Raw genomic sequence first — 20,566 nt, forward strand, 5'->3', positions numbered from 1 at the left:
GTTTAACTGACACTATAGAACAGCTAAATAAAAATGCCCACTGGAGATACACAGTAAAAATTAGAACTCTAAAGAAACTTCTGGGATCAAGATGCAGACATGAGAGTAAACATACGTGAAGACAGTAACAGAAACAACAGGAATTACCATTTGTCATTCATGTATTATTTGTAAATCTTTTTTTTTTTTTGAGACGAAGGGTCGGCTCTTGTTACCCAGGCTGGAGTGCAATGCCGCGACCTCGGCTCACCACAACCTCTGCCTCCTGGGTTCAGGCAATTCTCCTGCCTCAGCCTCCTGAGTAGCTGGGATTACAGGCATGCGCCACCATGCCCAGCTAATTTTTTGTATCTTTAGTAGAGACGGGGTTTCACCATGTTGACCAGGATGGTCTCGATCTCTTGACCTCGTGATCCACCCGCCTCGGCCTCCCAAAGTGCTGGGATTACAGGCATGAGCCACCGTGCCCAGCTTATTTGTAAATCTTAATGCTGAACTCTTTATATATAATCTTATGCTTACAACAAGTGCACACAGCTATTATTAGCATGACTTTGCAGGACTCAGACACATTAAATGACTTGCCCAAGTCACATAGCTAGTCAGTGACAAAGCCAAAACCTGACTCAAATCTGATGGCATCACCTGAGATAGTTAAAATAATGAATGTGAATGAGGCTACTCAAAAAGTATGAAATGAAAGTAGCTAAAGACCATCTACAAATACAAATTTAATAGGGAAGGAAGAAGAGTTGCTTCAGAAGAACAATAAGGATGAACAGCTAGGAAGATTAGAGGTAAACTATGTCTCACCACCTATTTTTGTAAAACAAAATTTTAACGGAAATACACTACACTCATTTGTGCATGTATTGTCTATGCTGCTTTTGCATCACAACAACAAAGCTGAAAAACAACCGAGTTGAGTAGACATATGGGTAACAGAAAACCCAGGAGTCTGTCACTGAAGAGAAGAGATTTTTTTAAAAGATATTCTAAGACATGCCAGGTGAGGTGTCTCACGCCTGCAATCCCAGTGCTTTGGGAGGCCAAAGTGGGAAGATCACTTAAGGCCAGGAGTTTGAGGATGCAGTGAGCTATGATCGTTGCCACTGCACTCCAGCCTGGGCAACAGAGTAAGACTCTGTCTCTTTAAAAAAAAAAAAAGAAAGAAAGAAAGAAAAGAAAAAAAGAAGACACTTTGGGAGGCCAAGAAAAACAGATCATTTGAGGTCAGCAGTCTCTAACAAAAATGCAAAAAATCAGTCTGGCATGGTGGCGCACAACTGTCGTCTCAGCTACTCGGGAGGCTAAGGCATTAGAATCACTTTAATCTGGAAGGCAGGGGTTGCAGTGACCCGAGATTGTGCCATTGCACTCCGGCCTGGGCAACAGAGCAAGGCTCCATCTCAAAACATAAAAGAGGAGGAGGAAGACGAAGAAGAAGAATGAAGAAGGAAGAGGAAGAAGAACAAGGAGAAGGAAGGAGGAGAAAGGAAGAGAAGGTGGAGGAGGAGTGTTGGAGGCAGAGAATGAAAAAGAAGAAGTTGTTCTAAGAAACAGCCAATTCATCAAAGATAATAAAACAAGTACCTAAAATATCCATGGAATTTAGCAATTACCAGGTGATTTAACAGTGTGGTTATGACAGGCACAGTCTCCAACCTATAAATGCGGTTGTATTCTAGAAACTACTTTTAAAATTCAGTGGTTTTCAAGCACAAACTCATGAACTGCATTAAACAAGTCAAATTTAAGCAAAAAGCATTTTATAGAATGAGTAGTTTCAAAGTTTGACTACATTTTTATATATCAACATTTTAATTGATTGATTGATTGATTGAGATGCAGTCTCTGTCACCCAGGCTGGAGTGCAATGGCGCAATTTTGGCTCACTGCAACCTCCGCCTCCCAGGTTCAAGTGATTCTCCTGCCTCAGCCTCCTGAGTAGCTGGGATTACAAGCCCACACCATCGAGCCCAGCTAATTTTTGCATTTTCAGTAGAGACAGGGTTTTACTATGTTGGTCAGGATGGTCTCGAACTCCTGACTTTGTGATCCACCTCAGCCTCCCAAAGTGCTGGGATTACAGACATGAGCTGCTGTGCCCAGCCTATATCAACATTTTAAACATTGTTTAGGGTCCCAGTCTGTAGTGGACACAGTTTACCTACATGCATCATTACCCTTCTTTTGTAACAGCTTGTGGAGATGCATTTCTGCTCATCAAAAAACCATGTTATTTCATACTCTTCCCAGCTCCCCTAACAGTTCTGTAGAACCACGTGGCCAATTCTGCATAATAGGCTATTAGCTCTGTGTAAGCACAGGTTGAAGGACTTAGAGCTTGTGCACAACCTTCTGGTCTCCCTCATTCCCTACTGAAGCAACTGTAGAGGCTGAATGAGATGAAGAAGAAAACAGTATGGATCCTTGAGTTACCACATGGGTTGTCTGAATTTGTGGCACTTTGCAGAGTAAGAAACAAGTATTTAGTTATGTTTGGTCCCTGGGATTTGGAATTTGTTATTCTACTATAGCCTAACATATCCTAAAATACAGCTCCTCCACTGTCATGCCTATGAACCTACGGTCAGGGTGACCACATATTAAGGTTCAGGAATATTCATGTGATCCAGGTCCATTAATCTAGGCCAATGAAACTCAATCCTAAAATTTCTGTTATAATACATAGGAAAGCATGCTCTCTTTCTGCTGAAGTTGTTAAACTGATAGGACATAATCTTACAGCCATGGGGAAAGAGCCTACTGGGAAATTAAACCAACACAGAAAAAAGTGAAGCCAAGAAGAAAGATCCTTAACAATTCTCTGAGTACCTGGATCCCTAAATTTTTCACTCAAATAAGCCAGTAAATTCCTTTCTTTGTTTAAACCAATCTGAGTTAGGCTTCTGATACTTGAAAGAATTATGAGTACTACAGAGGTTAACCAGAGAAGTCATTAATCGCTTAAACATCACATAAATAACAGAAATTTGAACTCTAGCTTCTGGGAGGAAGAGCACATCTAACACAAGAGGGAAGGGGAAGAAGACAAATAACTCTGTATTTTGAGCATACAGGGTAGTCCTAAGCAATTTTAAAAATAAATTCCTCTTGCTTCCCCGTATGTAAAGCTCACACATCTATAGGTGACTCATCCAAACCCCAATGTCCAGAGCCCTCAGATACCATACACGAGTCACTAGAGACTCCATTCAAGCCAGCCCTGCAACTTGAAAAACTACAGCACTGTCCACGACATTCTTCTCATATTCCACCAAATTCAAATTTCTAGGAAAACATATGATCTGAAAGAAGACACATGAAATAATAATAATTATTTTGAGACAGGGTCTCACTCTGTCACCTAGGCTAGAGTACAGTGGTACAATCTTGGCTCACTGTAACCTCCGCCTCCTGGCTAAAGCAATCCTCCCATCTCAGTCCCGGTGGCTGGGACTACAGGCACATGTCACCATTCCTGGCTATTTTTTTGTGTGTATGTTTAGTAGAGATGGGTTTTCGCCATGTTGGCCAGGCTGGTCTCGAACTCCTGAACTCAAGCAATCCACCTGCCTACACCTCCCAAAGTGCTGGGATCATGGGCATTAGCCACTGCCTGGGCTAACACGCCAAATTATTAATAGTACTCACTTCTCAGGAGAAGAACTGGAAAGGGACTTGAATTTAAATGTGCTATACTGATCATATAATGCTGGCTCACGCTTGTAATCCCAGCACTTTGAGAGGCTGAGGTGGCGGATTATCTGAGGTCAGGAGTTCAAGACCACCCTGGCCAACATGGCAAAACCCCATCTCTACTAAAAATACAAAAATTAGCCGGGCATGATGGCACACATCTGTAATCTCAGCTACTTGGGAGGCTGAGGCAGAAGAATCACTTGAGCCCTGAAGGTGGAGGCTGCAGTGAGCTGAGACTGTGCCACTGCACTCCAAGCCTGGGCAACAGAGTAAGACTCTATCTCAAAAAAAAAAAAAAAAAACAAAACAACATACAATACTTTCATAATTAAAAATAATAATAAAACTAGGCCACATGTGGAGGCTCACACCTGTAATCCTAGCACTTTGGGAGGCTGAGGCTGGTGAATCACCTGAAATCAGGAGTTCGAGACTAGGTGGGCCAACATGGCGAAACCCTATCTCTACCAAAAATACAAAAATTATCCAGGTGTGGTGGGGGGCACCTATAATCCCAGCTACTCAGGAGACTGAGGCAGTAGAATCACTTGAACGAACCCAGCCAGCGGAGGTTGTAGTGAGCCGAGATCACACCACTTCATTCCAGCCTGGGAGAAAGAGCAAAACTCCGTCTCATAAATAAATAAATAAATAAATAAATAAATAAATAAATAAATAAATCTAATAATAAAAACATGCAATAAGAATTTATTCTTCCAAAGTAGCTAATCTCATTTGAGTCTAAAGTCAGCAAAAAGTCATACCAAGGCATGAATGGTTAAGTAAGTCCCACAAATGCCTGCTTTGCAGTTCTAACACAATATGCTTACCAGCTCAAATAAATCTTAAATATATAAGTGCAAAGCATTCAGGTTGTTCCTAAACTAAAAATATTTTAGACAATTCATCTAGTTTAAGAAATCTGCCCTTAATGTCACTTCCCCTAGGCTCTTTTTCTGTTCTCCCCTCTTCTAAATCTAGATTCTCCACCAATTATGACAGCAGTTTAAGACATGTTTTTAGTATGTTGTCATAAATCAGGAGTTAACTGAAACAAAGTTTTTGATACACACAGTACATATTAGAGAAATCAGAATAGATTTCATAGATATGCTGGTACATCGTTTTGGGAAGAGAGTGTGTGTGTGTACTTTGTTTTTCTATGTACTTTGGTTTCATGCACGCTGGATACAAAAGAAATTAATGGTCCTTCAGTTACCTGACAAGGCTTCTAAATTTAGTGGGCATCTCCAAAGAGTACAGCAGTGTATACATATTAGTTATATATGTGACAGTAAATCTATCACCCTACTTAATATATAAGTTGTGATTCTAATCTTTTTATCCATTCTAGTTTTGTCATGTTTATACTGACTTTTGAGTTTCAGTAAAAATTACAAAATATTCCAAATACTTTCTCAAAACATTAGTTCACTTCTATTAAAACATTTTGCAGCTAAGTGTTAGAATGTAAACGATCTCAAAAATCTTAAAAGACTCAGAATCACTTCTATACATTTTCAACCTTTCAATATTTGAGAGGCTGAGTTCTAATTACTGTTTAACAGGTGATCAATATCCTATTTACTTACAAAATGGAATAGAAATCATACTATTTCTTCTGGCAAAGGGCAGTATTAGTGACCTGAGACTTAATGACTAGTACCCCTTTTCTTAACCTACTTAAGAGCTGCCAGATTAACACATATGGCCCAATTTGTGGGTTCAGTTAAGTGACCCAACGATAGAAAACAAAATAGCTGGGCCAACGAGATCCCTTTCTGGATCTCAATCCAAAGTTGTAAGACTTTGGACCTGACACAGCTTTGAGGCCAGTATGGGAGCTGACTCTCTAAGACATAAAACTGGAACTGTAGGTGACTGTGTTTCCTGCCATGGGGAGAAAGCCAGTCTGTGCTAAAAGAACAAAGCCATCAACCCACCAAAAGAAGAAGAAAAAAAGACAAAGGGCTTTGGCTGTGTTTCAAATGCTGTCTTCATTTTTTTCTGTGACCTGGCTGTAGTCTAAGCCTTATAGCAGTTTGACTATTCTACTTCTTGAATTCAATAAAAAATTAAAATCAATACATCAATAAATGTATATTATAAATAAATTTCTCACTGTACTTAAATTAGCTCAAGCTGGAGTTTCATTCAAAGCCAAGAATCTTTTCTCACATAGTAAAAAATTAAACATAAAAGGCATCCATTGCAAAAGAATGAAGCTGGACCCTTATAATACATGAAAATATTAATTCAAGATGTATCAAAGACCTAAAACTATGAACTGTAAGAATAAAACACAGGAGGAAAGCTCTGTGACATTGGATTTTGCAATGATTTCTTGGATATGACACCAAAAGCAGGCAAAAATATTAAAAATAAATAAACTACATCAAAATTTAAACCAGTGCAAAGAAGGACACAATCGAGAGAGTGAAAAGGCAATCTATAGAATGGGGGAGATTTGCAAATCATATATGTGGCAAGGGGTTAATATTCAGAATACATAAAGAATTCCTAAAACTCCACAACAAAAACAAAGTAGCTCAATTTAAAAAGCTGACTTGAAGAGACATTTCTCCAAAGTACACAAATGGAAAATAAACATATGAAAAGATCACTAATCATCTGGGAAATGCAAATCAGAACCACAGAGAGATTAAAAACTCACACCGATTAGGCTGCCTACTTGAAAAACAACAAGGATGTGGACTAACTGGAAGCTTTGTGCATAGCTGGTGAGAATGTAAAATCTTTCAGCCAGACAAAATAGAGTGACGAAATAGACTGACACAGAAATCGAATTCTGATCAGGAGGTATAAGGAAAGTAAAATAAGACAATATATTAGTCCATTTTCATGCTGCTGTTAAAGACATACCCCAGACTGGGAAGAAAAAGAAGTTTAATTTGAATTACAGTTCCCCACAGCTGAGGAGGCCGCAGGATCATGGCAGAAGGCAAAAGGCACTTCTTACAGACTAGTTATATTTGAATTGCTCTGTATCTAAGCCTACCTGAAATATTTAGGACTGCTCTTAGTAAACACAGTGATGTACATGACATGAACTCAACAACCACATCACAATGATGTACATGTCACCAAACTCCAGTATTAATAGAAAGCTGTTATGTGGTCAAAGGTTCAGCATGTGGTCAGAGATTCTGAATTTCTACACTAAACGGAAACACAGATTATTCAATTATTTATTCATTCAACTTAATCACCCAATTCCACAGGTACCAGGCAGGCTTGGTATGGAGTACAGAAATGCACATAATATAATCTCTGATCAAAAGGAATTCAGAGATTACTGCTTTGGCCAAAATAAGAATAGTTTGTGGGCTTCCTGTCTTCCAGCCTAATTCTCTTCCACTATGCCATACTACCATATTTGAACCCAAAAATTTATGTATGCTCTGAGGTGGAAGCTGAGGAATATAATTTCATACAGCACTATCTCTATGCTAGAACTTAATACAATTACTTTTACTAGAAAAAACTAGAATGATACATATTATATAGGGCTCCTTTACTTAGAAATCTTAATCTCTGTTATATAAATATAATAGTTTAAGTTTATTAAAAAGAATGATTAATTTCAATTGCATTTATCTTTGCAAACAAAAACCATTCTACCAAGTGATTTGAAGTAATCAGCTTCCATCAATCAAAATGAACATGATTCAATTGTATATGTCTCCAAATGTGATTAGATGCTTTATTTTCTATTTATTCCCATCCTCAAACCCAAACCAAAAGTCAATCAATATCAAACACCAGAATAAATTTAAATCAACACCATCGAAACACAAGAACAGAAGAGTAAAGAGAGAAAAGAAGAAAATCTGGAAATACCAAAGGCTAAGAAATTTTATTCTTGCAATGTATTTAAAATGAAATTGTTTAACATCATAAATATAGTTGATATGATCTGACTGTGTCCACACCCAAAATCTTACCTTGCATTATAGTTCCCATAATCCCCATGTGTCATGGAAGGGACCAGGTGGAGATAACTGAATCACAGGGGCAGTCTCCCCCATCCTGTTCTCACAACAGTGAGTGAGTTCTCAGGAGATCTGATGGTTTTATAAGGGGATTCTCGCTTCGCTGAGTAATTATTCTTCTCCTTCCACCATGCTTATAAATTTCCTCAGGCCTTCCCAGCCATGCTGAACTGTGAGTTAATTAAACCTCTTTCCCTTATAAATTACCCAGTCTCAGGTATGTCTTTATTAGCAGCATGAGAATGGACTAATGTTATGATTTAGGAGGAAAAAAAAGTGCTGCCTTACCATGAAAGAAATTATCCTCTGCAGTAGCAAAACTAAGGGGAGTTAACCAAAAGAATTTTTCCCATTAAAGAGGAGGAAACAAACAAGACAAACGTCTTCCCTTTGGACAAAACACGTTCTATAAACAGCAGCTGATAATCCAATTATTTACTAAGTAGTCATCCAAAGCAGCAAATCTCAATGTAGAACATTTCAAATTAAACATGCCTTCTCTCAACTCTTCGTTATTCCTCACACATGAACACTTCAGTAATTCTGCCCTTGTTGAAAATCACTGCTATCAAGAATTATCCTTAGAATGGAAATGTGCCAAATTCGTTGTGTCCTTCATTCCTTAAAAGACACAAATCACTTATCTAAAGCATCAGTACATAATAAAATCCACTTTCTCAATACAAAATTCTATTTTTCATATCATAAAGTTGTGGGTTCTAGCCAACCTTGCTTCAGTGAACTCAAGCTCAAATCCCTTTTTTGCAGGTAAGTGAAAATTGTAATTGTTATTATCAATCTCAGAACAGTCAGAAGGCAAACAAATCTGTCATTTGATTAGATGAGTCCCGTTATACTAGCAAAACCCCGGCCATACCAAAACCTTTGAGATCTGCATTGTCCTGGACAGTTAAATATTCCAGATTGCTGAAGTTCTATCTTATAAATTATCAATACTTATTTAGTTATTTATTAATTTAAGATAGAGTTTCACTCTTGTTGCCCAGGCTGGAGTGCAATGGCGCTATCTCTACTCACTGCAACCTCTGCCTCTGGGGTTCAAGCAATTCTCCTGCCTCAGCCACCTGAGTAGCTGGGATTACAGGCATGCACCAGGTACCACACCCAGCTAAATTCTTTTTTTGTATTTTTAGTAGAGATGGGATTTCACCATGTTGGTCAGGCTGGTCTCAAACACCCAATCTCAGGTGATCCACTGCACCGCCAATTTTTATTTTATAATTTTTGATGGGAATTTCTTTTGAAGCATACCCTCTTCTTTGCTTAATAACAAGTGTTTTAAATTACAAAAGTAATACACATTCATTTAAAAGACTACAGTTCAAAAGTGCATGAAATAAAAAGTTCCTTCCCTCATTTCCTACTCTCATTCCACAAGGGTAACCATTGTAACACAATCCGGGGCATGATCCTCTAGACCTCTTCAGAATACATATAAATTTTATAAATAACTGTATATAAACACAAGTAAGCAATATAATGATGTTACTGCACATTCAGTTCTTACTGTACATTCATCATTCAACCTGATAAATAAAGCTTTTAAGTTTAAAACGCTGGTAGGCCAGATTTTTTTAAAACTTTATCTACCAGTCTTTTTCTTCATTCTTCTACTGTCAGGCACTTTTACGCCAGAACTTTTTTTTTTTCTGCAATGAAGAGTTTGGTGCATACATTTTTGCACACTTGTGTTTTTCTGCAGGGAAGTTTAGAAATGAAAATGCCAGATTAAATGACAGATTACACTTTTTAAACATTTTGAGATACACTGTTAAATTCTCTGCCTTCTTTAAAATAATCTGATTAATTCTTTTCCTGAGGGCCCAGAATGATTCTCACCAGTATTTATTTTTTCACTCTGCCTATAATACAGTGATTCTCTTGGGGCCTTAGCAGTAGATTCACATCTCACTATGGTTTGGATATGATTTGTTTGACACCAACCAAAACTCATGTTGAAATTTGATCTCCAAAGCGGTGGTGTTGCGAGACAGGGCCTAATGGGAGGTGCCTGGGTCATGAGGGATCCGCCCTCATGGCCAGAGGGTTGGTGTCATTCTTTTGGTAGCGAGTTGCATTCTCACTCTGATAAGACTGGATCACTTTTTGAGAGTGGGTTTTTTATAAAGCCAGTGTTCCCCTCAGGTTTTCTTTCTCTCTTCACACAGTCACACTTCCCTTTGACCCAATAAAAGCCTGTACCAGAAGTCCGGGCCATGCCTTTGAACTTACCAGCCTATACAACCATTAGCTAAATAAACTTCTTTTCTTTATAAATTACCCAGTCTCGGGCATTCTGTTATGGCAACACAAAATGAACTAAAACACTCCTGCATTAAATGTCATGTATTTTTGTAATTTTTTTCTTTATTGTTTGTCCCTTCACACTACCATCACTGTATTACCTATAGCATTTATTCTCATTTCTTTGGAAAAACTGAGAATTTTCCAATAGAAATCTGAGAATTAAATGTGCCAACATTGAGATTAAATTAAAAGTTTAAATGAAATTTTTAATTGTCCACAATGAATAGATCTGTTAGCTGCTATTTCAATCTCTCAGAGGCCATTTCATGCTCTTCTAGATTCTAGAGAGGTAAGGTTCTAAGAGCATTAACTTTTGGACAGATGAAGTATCATCAACGTGATTATTAATATACTAATAAGCTCCCTGTTCATATTCTCATGTGGAAAATACATTGTTTAAAAGAACAAGAGGAAAATGGATTAGGAAATTAGCATAATGCCACTCTTCAGTAATACTATTTTTGTAGTATGTTTCTCATTACAAAATTATAAGCAAGTTATTACTCTAGTCTATTCCATCCCTACATCCAGTCAGTTGGTTACATGCACTATTACAGTGGACACATGAGGCACTCAAATATCTTCCCCTTCCTTCTGGGACCATTAGTTTAACTTAATTTTGAATAATTATCCTCCCCCCATCACTAGCTGTAAGTCAGGATAAACAGTTAACCTAACCAGATTCACTAAGACAAAATACTGCTAGGATTTCTAGAGAAAAGCAGCTTGGTGCAAGCTTGCATTTTCCCTTACTTCCATCCCCCTTTCCCTTCTTCCATTCCTCCACTACCTCATATCCCCAAAGGTACAATAGAGAAGACCATTATTTTTCTCCAGGCTATGGGGATATGAAGATGTAACACCTAGAGCCAAAGGAATAGAGAGGATGGTAGGAATGGAACCTGAGAATAAAGAGAACAAAAGGGAGCACAGCCACAAAATGGGGCCTGAAGATTATTTGAGCCCTGAATCAAAATATACCTGGACTTTGTAGTCATGTATGCCTGTTTAGGTTGGATTTTTTTTGTCACTTCAGCAAACTTTTTTGTCCTAAACCCTACAGCTAGAACCTTATACTGGTGTCTAGTCTTCAGACTTCAAGCACCATTTTTACTAAGTTCCAGCAACTACTTGTCAACAAAGTTCATCAGCTTTAAGACTAAAATTTTTTCTTTAAAACTTTTACCTTCCAACACATATTCTAAAATCATGTTCATTTGTAATATGTATCTGAATACTGACAAAAAGAAATTCAGCTCAGCACACACTCAATTTCCAAGTCTTACAAACTCTGAAAAAAAGAGAAACTCTGAAGAAACGTTCAGTACTTTGAAAAGATGACTAAAGCAAAAAGTTACAGAGGAATAAAAGTATAAAATACAGAATAACACCCAGATATTTCTTTTTCCTGGCATTCTGCTCCCCAGTTTTCAGAGTTTTTTGTTTTTTGGGTTTTTTTTAAGATGGAGCCTTGCTTTGTCTCCCAGGCTGGAGTGCAGTGGCACAATCTCAGCTCACTACAAACTCGGCCTCCCGGGTTCAAGCAATTCTCTTGCCTCAGCTTTCCAAGTAGCTGGGACTACAGGCGTGTGCCACCATGCCCAGCTAGTTCTTGTATTTTTAGTAGAGATGAAGTTTCACCATGTTGGCCAGGATGGATGGTCTCAATCGCCTGACCTCATGATTCCACCCACAGCGACCTCCCAAAGTGCTGGGACGACAGGCATGAGCTGCTGCACCCGGTCCAGTTTTCAGATTTTTAAGTTTCTTTCTGGAATGAAAACTACTTGTGATCTAGCTAGTCAATATTCCTTTTGGTGCTGTTCTAGCCAATGACTTAATTAATCATTAAAACAAACCAGTTACTAATTCAATCTAATTCTGATGAAAAACATATTAACCTCTGGAATATCACATTCATCTAATATTCAACTGTTTAAACATGTAATTTCAGTTCTAAAAACTGGAAAAAAAAATTAACTTACCTCAATTGTTTCGCATAGTTCTGTTCAATCTCTATCCTCTCTTTAACAAATTTGGCATATCTTTCTAAGAAGTCAATTCCCCATTGTGTATGCTTGTCTAAGCTGTCGAACTGATCCTAGAAAGGGAAGATAAAAACGCATTTTAAAAGTCTAAAATTTTATCCACAAATATTTTAATCAGCTTCTGACATCTGTACAGTGAAGCAATGAGGTATAAAAGGAAAAACCTAGGCTCTTCTGCTAGTTCCACCTACCTCACCCTTTAAGACCTGGAAATAGGTCCCTAAGCATAAATTATGCCTGAATGTCTTTACACACATGGCTCTTCTAGTTGCAACACCCTCACCTGGTCAACTTTTTGCAGTCAGTTCTTCCCTAAACCCGCCCCCGACCCCCTACCATGGCCTTTGAGATTCAGTTCAGGTATTATGTCTACCAGACAATGGTCCTAAACTCTCAAACTGAAATAAGTGGTCTTTCTCTAGGTCCCCAAGGATCCCTAAAATTACTATCTTATTCATTTGCCATACTATACTGAAAGCCAGAATCATGCATTACTCAACTTTGAACTCCTACAGCCTAAGCACCATGCTTGGCACCATAGCAGGTACTCAATGAAGAAATATTTAGCTGGACAAAATCAAATATACCTGAGTTCAAATTCTGGGATCTGTCATTTCCAAGATGTTTCAAACTGGGCAAGCTAACAAGGCTCCCTGAATGTTTTCCCATCTTAAAATGGAAGTCCCATCACCCACCTAACAGGATTGTGGTGATGTTATTTAAAATGCTCTGCAATGCAGGAAACATGATAATGACATATAACAGAGTACCACTGTCCTACAGGGCTCTTTCAGTCCTCAAAGTCCTGCCAGAGTAACCACCATTTCCCTTGCTTTAAGAACAAGCTCCAAACTGACTAATAAACTTGGTGCTGTCTCCTTCTTAAATATCAAGTCTGCAATGCTGAAAAAATATTCAAGTATCATCTCTTTCCATATTTACAGCTTGTTTTAAAGTCACTTGTGGTTTAGTCACATTATTTACAAATGAATTATTTCCCTTTGCCTTTTATCCCTTTCTCCATCTTAAATCATAAAAACAAAACAAAAACAAACAAAAAGACACCTACTCCTAAAAGCAAGTTGCTACTCATATTCTTCCAAGAAACTTTCTGATTATCATCTGGTTTTCAAAATATATTTGAATATGGCAAGAAAATGTACTGCTCAGTAAACTCAATCTATATAGTATGAACTATCGTAAATTAGAGTTCTCATCAAACTGGAACACAGTCAATGAAAAACAATTCCAAAAAAAGCCACTTCAAAGCTGAAACAATCTTCCTTTATTTTTCCAAATTGCTTCAAGGGCTTCTCTTCCCACAAGCTACTTCACCAAATTTTATATGACACTTCTGTATCCTCTAGATTGTCTCCAAATTTTGAATTCCAAACCCTTCAGTAAAACACCTGAACAAATACTATTATATGCAGTTATTTACATATTAAATGATATACTATTGATTTACGTAGTTATGAAATTCACAATAGAAATTTTTTTTAAAATGAAAATTAAATGAACATTAATTTTTTTTTTCATATCTGACAAACAAAAGCCTTTGAGCAATGACTTTTAAAATATTATGGCTGGGCTCACACCTATAATCCCAGCACTTTGGGATGCTGAGGTAGGTGGATCACTTGAGGTCAGCCTGATCAACATGGTGAAAACCTGTCTCCATTAAAAACACAAAAATTAGCCAGGCGTACTGGTGTGCACCTGTGGTCCCAGCTACTCAGGAGGCTGAGGCAGGAGAATCACTTGAACCCAGGAGAGGTTGCAAAGGTTGCAGTGCACCGAGATTGCTCCACCGCACTCCAGCCTAGCAACAGAGTGAGACTCTAGTCTCAAAAAAAAGTACTAAGTTCAAACCCCACTGAAACTAATTGTGATGATTAATTTTATGTGTCATCTGCGCTGTGCCACTGTGCCCAGCTATTTACTTGATCAAACATTATTCTGGATGTTTCTGTGAAGGTGTTTTTTAGAAGAAATTAACATGGAGGCCAGGTACAGTGGCTCATGCCTATAATCCAAGCACTTGGGAAGACCTGGACGGCAGACTCACTTGAGGCCAGGAGTTTGTGACCAGCCTGGGCAACACAGCAAGACTCTGTCTCTACAAAACATGAAAAAGGCTAGGTGGCTCTCATCTGTAATCCCAGCACTATGGGAAGCTGAGGCAGGAGAATCTCTCCAGCTCAAGAGTTCAAGACCAGCCTTAGCGACATTGTAAGACCCAGTCTCTACAAAAAAAAATGTTTTAAATTAGTCAGGCATGTTAGCATGTGCTTATAGTTCCAGCTACCTGGGAGACTTGAGATGGAAGGATCGTTTGAGCCCAGGAGGTCATAACTGCAGTGAGCAGCGATCACTGCACTTCAGCCTGGGCAAGAGAGAAAGACCCTGTCTCAAAAATATATATTAATAAATTAAATAGGTAAATAAAATTAGCCAGGTGAAAGGCAGAGGCAGGAAGATCCCTTGAGTCCAGGAATTCCAGTTATAGTGAGCTGTGACTGTGTCACTGCACTCCAACCTGGGTGACAGAGTGAAATTCTGTCTGCAGGAAAGGAAGGAAAAAGAGGAGAAGGAAGTGGGGGTAAGGGGACAGGTTAAGAGGGAAGGAAAAAATTAATATTTAAATAGGTGAATTTTAAGTAAGGCAGATTATGCTCCAAAAATGGGTGGGTGGGTCTCATCTAATCAGTTGAAGGTTTTCATTGAATAGACTGACCTTCCCCCAGCAAGAAAGAATTCTGCCAGAATACTGACTTTGGTCTGAAACTACAACTGTTCCCTGGGCCTACCCTGCAGACCCCAAGCTTCCACAATCACATGAGCCAATTCCTTAAAAGAAATTTCTCTATATATGTATATATATATGTATCTCCTGTTGATTATCTGTCTCTGGAGAACGCTGACTAAAACACTGACTTTGCAAGTAAAAACTTTCTTTTTCCAATAGTTTTAAGTGTACAGACACAATATTTCCAAGTAAAATAAATCATTTTCAGCAACAAAATTATATAATGAATACATTTCCAAATATTCATCATCAATATGCTTTCTGTATAGCTCAAATTTCTTTGGAAAAGCGGCTATTCAGTCACCATTAAAACTTCTCTTTTATCTTGAAGGGATGGATAAGCAGTTATTCAGTCACCATTTAAACTCTTTTATCTTAAATTTTCCTTAAAATACCTGGTAAATAAGCATACTACTGTCAGCCACTAATTAAAGAAAAACATCAACAAATTTGAAACAGTCAGGAGATAAATAGCAAACCTGTATGAAACAAAGATTTGTCAATGGCCTCTCCCTGTTTCACTTGGAAACACTGTAAATAGTCTTAAAGATATTATTTTTATAAAACTAACCATAATAAAAATGTAACTTAATACTCTGTGGACTTCCTGCTTTGGTTTTCTTTGTGTACCTATAAATGCAACCTTATTCCAATTTCCTTTTTGAAATTCTAGCCAACATACTACTTTATCAGTGGTTAATACATTTACTGTTGAGAACAAATCTTTTTCAACACATCTTTTCTTTAGTGGATAACAAAAAGGCAGTTTTAAATGTAACTGCTTTATTGAAATATTAATCATTATTGAAACATAATCTAGACATTATAAGCTGAGAAATGCTGGAAACATCTGTATTTTAATCAAACCGTACAACAAACTCTCCATATGAAATCTTTCCTTAAAAAATTTCTATTTTTCTATGTGGCCTTCTAACAGTATTTGCTAAGATAATTTACTTTGTTGCCATGTTTTACACATACAATATCACTATTTAAACCACAAAAGAGCTAGTGCTACTGACTGGTATGGTTTGGCTCTGTGTCCCCACCCAAATCTCACCTCAAATTAATAATCCCCACATGTCATGGGAAGGACCTCATGGGGGGTAATTTAATCATAAGGGCAGGTTTTTCCCTTGCTGTTTTGTGACAGCAAGTCTCACAAGATCTGATGGTTTTATAAAGGGGAGTTCCCCTGCACATGCTCTTGCCTGATGTCATGTAGGACGTGACTTTGCTCCTCATTCACCTTCTGCCAGTATTGTGAAGCCTCTCCAGCCATGTGAAACTATGAGACAATTAAACCTCTTTCCTTTATAAATTACCCAGCCTTGGGTATGTCTTTATTAGCAGCATGCAAACAGACTAATACAGCTACATAATAAGAAATATATGCATTTGCTCTCCACACCTGGTTCCTGACACAGCGCTTCTGAAACCCTTGGAATCCCCTGAGTCAAAGGGGTAGGAGGAGCATCTTTTGTTAATCATAATAACTCATTTTCAATCATACCTAAATTTATACTAATGAGGTGACTTTGAAGGATAGGGGCTGGTTCCTAGAGGAACCAACCATGAGATTGAGGGTTGAAACTTTCAGCTCTCCCTACCCCCAGAATCCTGGGAAGGATGGAAGGGATAGAACTTGAATTTAATTAACAATAACTAATGATTTAATCAACCATACCTATGTAATGGAGCCTCCGTAAGAACACTAAATCATGAGTTTGGAGCCTTTTGGGTAGGTGAACACATCCACTTGCAATGCATCTCAACTCCACAGGAACAGAAAATCCTGCACCCTGGGCCCTTCCAAAGTTTATCCTAGGTATCTCTTAATCTAGCTGTTCATCTGTGACCTTTACAATATCCTTTGTAATAAACCAGCAACAGTAAGTAAAGTGTTTCCCTGAGTTCTGTAAGCCATTACAGCAAATTATCAAGCCTGAGAAGGGGATCACAGGAACCCCTGATTTGTAACCAAGTCAATCAAGTACCAGAAGTCCAGGACCTGCAATTGAAGCTTGAAGTCTCGGCAGTATTATGGAACTGAATCCTTCAACTGTAGGATCTATACTAACTCCGGATAGATAGTGACAAAATTGAACTGTAGGACATCTAGTTAGTGTCCAGAGAGTTGAAGAACTGGTTGTTCCAAGTGGAAAAAACTCACACATTTGGTGTCAGAAGAAATAATTTTTCCTTTAAGCAAGCATATTTCTAATAGTGCTGCCTTTCATCACTAAGTTTGAAATTTCAAGTGACTTTCCAGTAACACATATTCATAGCAGCATTATGAAAGCAACCCACTTGTCCATCAACAGATAAATGATAAAGAAATGTGGTATATAAAGACAGTGAATATTATTCAGCCTTAAAAAGGAAGGAAATTCTGGCCATGCTACAAAACATGGATAAATATTGAGGACACCATGCTAGGTAAAATAAGACAGTCAGAAAAGGACAAATACTATATGATTCCACCTATATGAGGTACCTAGAATAGTCAAAATCAGAAAGAAGGAAGTAGAACAGTAGTTGACAGGGAATAGGGGTAGGAAGGAATAAGAAGTTAAGATGAAGATCATTCTGGAGATTTATGGTGGTGATGGCTGTACAACAATATAAATGCACTTAATGCCACTAAACTATACATTTAAAAATGGTTAAGACGGCAAATTTTACATTATGTATATTTTACACAGTAAAAAAAATCTTCATGTTTCCACCAAAAATAAATTTCCTGTGGTTCACCTATGTATTCTCCTTACCCCCAAAAACCGCTGATCATTTTACCCTGATTTTTCCTTACCCCAGAAGAAAAGTTGGTGCTCATTAGGAGTCACTCCCTACTTCACCCTCTCCAACACTAGCCTTAGGAAACTACCGATCTTTCTGTATCAACAGATTTACCTATTCTAGACACTTCATATAAATGAAATCATACAATTGTGATCATTGATGACTGGCATGTTTCAATTAACATAATGAAGGAAGTAGAATGGTGGTTACCAGGGGATGGGGGAGGAAGAAATGAGGTATTATTGTTTAATGGGTATAGAGTTTCAGTTTGGGGTCATGAAAAAGCTCTAGAGATGGATGATACTGATGGCTGCACAACAGTGTGAATGTGCTTAACACCAGTGAACTATACACTGTAAATTGTAGATTTTAGGTTATCTATATTTTACTACAATTTTTAAAAAGAGGCTTCCAAACATTATCAATAAACTGAGTAAAATTTGGCATAGTCTTGACTGTTAACATCACTAAAAACTTGCAGAAGCCAGAGGGTCGTGGTGGCTCAAACCTATATCCCGGCACTTTGGGAGGCCAAGGCAGGGCGTTTGGTTGAGCTCAGGGGTTTAAGACTAGCCTGGGCAACACAGCAAAACCCCATCGCTACTAAAAATACAAAAATTAGCTGGGCATGGTGATACCCGCCTATAGTCCCACTACTTGAGAAGTTGAGCTGGAAGGATCACTCAAGCTCAGCAGGTAGAGGCAGCAGTAAGCCATGAGTGTGCCACTGCACTCCAGCCTGGGCAACACAGGGAGACTCAGTATTAAAAAAAAAAAAAAAAATGCAAAAGCCATAGTCTGGATTCTTATTTTTTAAACTGTTGCTAATTATGATGGCTTCATATTATTATCCAATATAGTAAGCACAAAATACACTCAGGACAAGCTTCACTACTAACAGTAACAGATCAGTGGCCATATTTCAAATAACCTCCTCAATAACTTCATAGAAGGTCACCTCTAGTCCATATGATTATATAGACATGATATTTTTCCTTGTTAATAAACATTGTTTGTTTTTTCTCAAATGTATTAAGAAGCATTGGCCTGGCCATTTCTTATCGTTTGTCTATGTTCACATTAAAGTATTATATTTAATCCATGGTTTCCTTTTTATTTTTTTCATTTTTAAAGAGATAGGGTCTGGGTCTTTCACCTAGGAATGCAGTGGTACCATCATAGCTAACTGTAGTGTCAAACTCCCGGGCTTAAGCCATCCTCCAGCCTCCGCCTCCCAAGTAACTAGGACTACAGGCGTGCACCAACATGCTTGACTAATTTTTAAAAATATTTTGTAGGCCAGGCACGGTGGCTCACAACTGTAATCCCAGCACTTTGGGAGGCCAAGACAGGTGGATCACAAGGTCAAGAGGTCAAGACCATCCTGGCCAACATGGTGAAATCCCATCTCTACTAAAAATACAAACAAATTAGCCAGGCGTGGTGGCATGTGCCTGCAATCCCAGCTACTCGGGAGGCTGAGGCAGGGGAATCACTTGAACCAGGAGGCAGAGGTTGCAGTGAGCCCAGATCGTACCACTGCATTCCAGCCTCGTGACAGAGCAAGATTCCGGTTCAAATATATATATATATATATATATATATATATATATATATATATATATACATATGGTCTTGCTTTGTTGCTCAGTCTGGTCTTGAACTCCTGGCCTCAAGCAATTCTCCCACCTGGGCCTCCCGAAGCACTGGGACTATAAGTGTGAGCCACAGCACCCAGCCCAATCCGTGGTTTCTTATATGAAACTTTTTACATCCAAGACAAGATACCAGTAACAACTCACATTTTAAACACTAGTAAAGTGTCCCATTTTTTTTTTATTTAATGTAAACAGAAGTTCTAAGCTCTTTTCTCCTTATGTCAGTGGATCATCTTGTGTGCTCTTCTTTGAAGACCTATGCTTTAAATAATGCATTATCCTCTATCTAATTTATATCAAGTCCTTCCTACCCTACTAACATGGTCTTACTGGCTTTTTTCTTCTTGTTATGTGTTCCAGCTCTAGTTCCCATAAATAATTCATTTTCTGTTTATCACTTCTCAAGCTCTTTCAGGACTCTCAAAGAAAAATCACTTCATCTAAAAAAATTGATAGATCTAAGACCTGTGTCAGACTGTTTTTCTTTTTCTTATTTTTTTGCAATGGGGTCTCACTCTGTAACCCAGGACATTTTCACCATGTTGGCCAGGCTGATCTCAAACTCCTGACCTCAGGCGATCTGTCTGCCTCGGCCTACCACAGTGCTGAGATTACAGGTGTGAGCCACTGTGCCAGGCCTCAGACTGTTTTTAAAAACTAAACGTCATTCTTATTTTCTCCAGTACTCAAAATCATGCATGGTGTAATTCTACTGGATAACATCCTGGACTCTATCTATGTATTAGCTCTCTCCCCTAAAGGTATTTTTAGAGTTGGTCACCAGTCAAATTTCATTTTTCAGTTACTGAAGGTTAAGTTATAAATTATAAAATTTATTAATATATCATTTTTAAAAGTTTTAAATTTATCTTTAACTGACAAAAACTGTATATATGGATACAATATTTAATAGTTAATGTTGATTTAAAACTCAAAAATAGAACTGTACAAGTGGAAAACTTAAGAGAAACCTATAATTGTGTTAAGTATATTTGATTAAGTTTGTACTATACTTTGAAATAAATTGATCCCAAATAAAAGCCAACTTTAAAAAACAGGTATCAGCTTTTAAAAGGCACCATAAAGGTAAAATATAATACAAGTTTAGCTGCAAGTGAAACAAATTCTCTTCTTTGTAACATCTGTGACCTGGCGGTAGCTCATGCCTATCATCACAGCACTTTAGGAGGCTCAGGTAGGAGG

The 20,566-nt window shown here is 38.0% G+C and overlaps 1 protein-coding gene across 4 annotated transcripts in view; it reads right to left on the bottom strand.

The window, feature by feature from the left end:
* The window catches only part of FNBP1L (formin binding protein 1 like), a 129,240-nt gene that overhangs the window by 36,485 nt on the left and 72,189 nt on the right, over nt 1-20,566 (bottom strand). For all 4 annotated transcript variants that reach the window (XM_074381408.1, XM_003933293.4, XM_003933294.4 and 1 more), the window contains one exon: nt 12,032-12,147. In XM_074381408.1, the coding sequence (XP_074237509.1) occupies nt 12,032-12,147 (116 nt within the window). The remainder of the gene's footprint in view (nt 1-12,031; nt 12,148-20,566) is intronic.

The sequence above is a fragment of the Saimiri boliviensis genome, chromosome 11, assembly GCF_048565385.1.
Source record: "Saimiri boliviensis isolate mSaiBol1 chromosome 11, mSaiBol1.pri, whole genome shotgun sequence".
NCBI lineage: Eukaryota > Metazoa > Chordata > Mammalia > Primates > Cebidae > Saimiri > Saimiri boliviensis.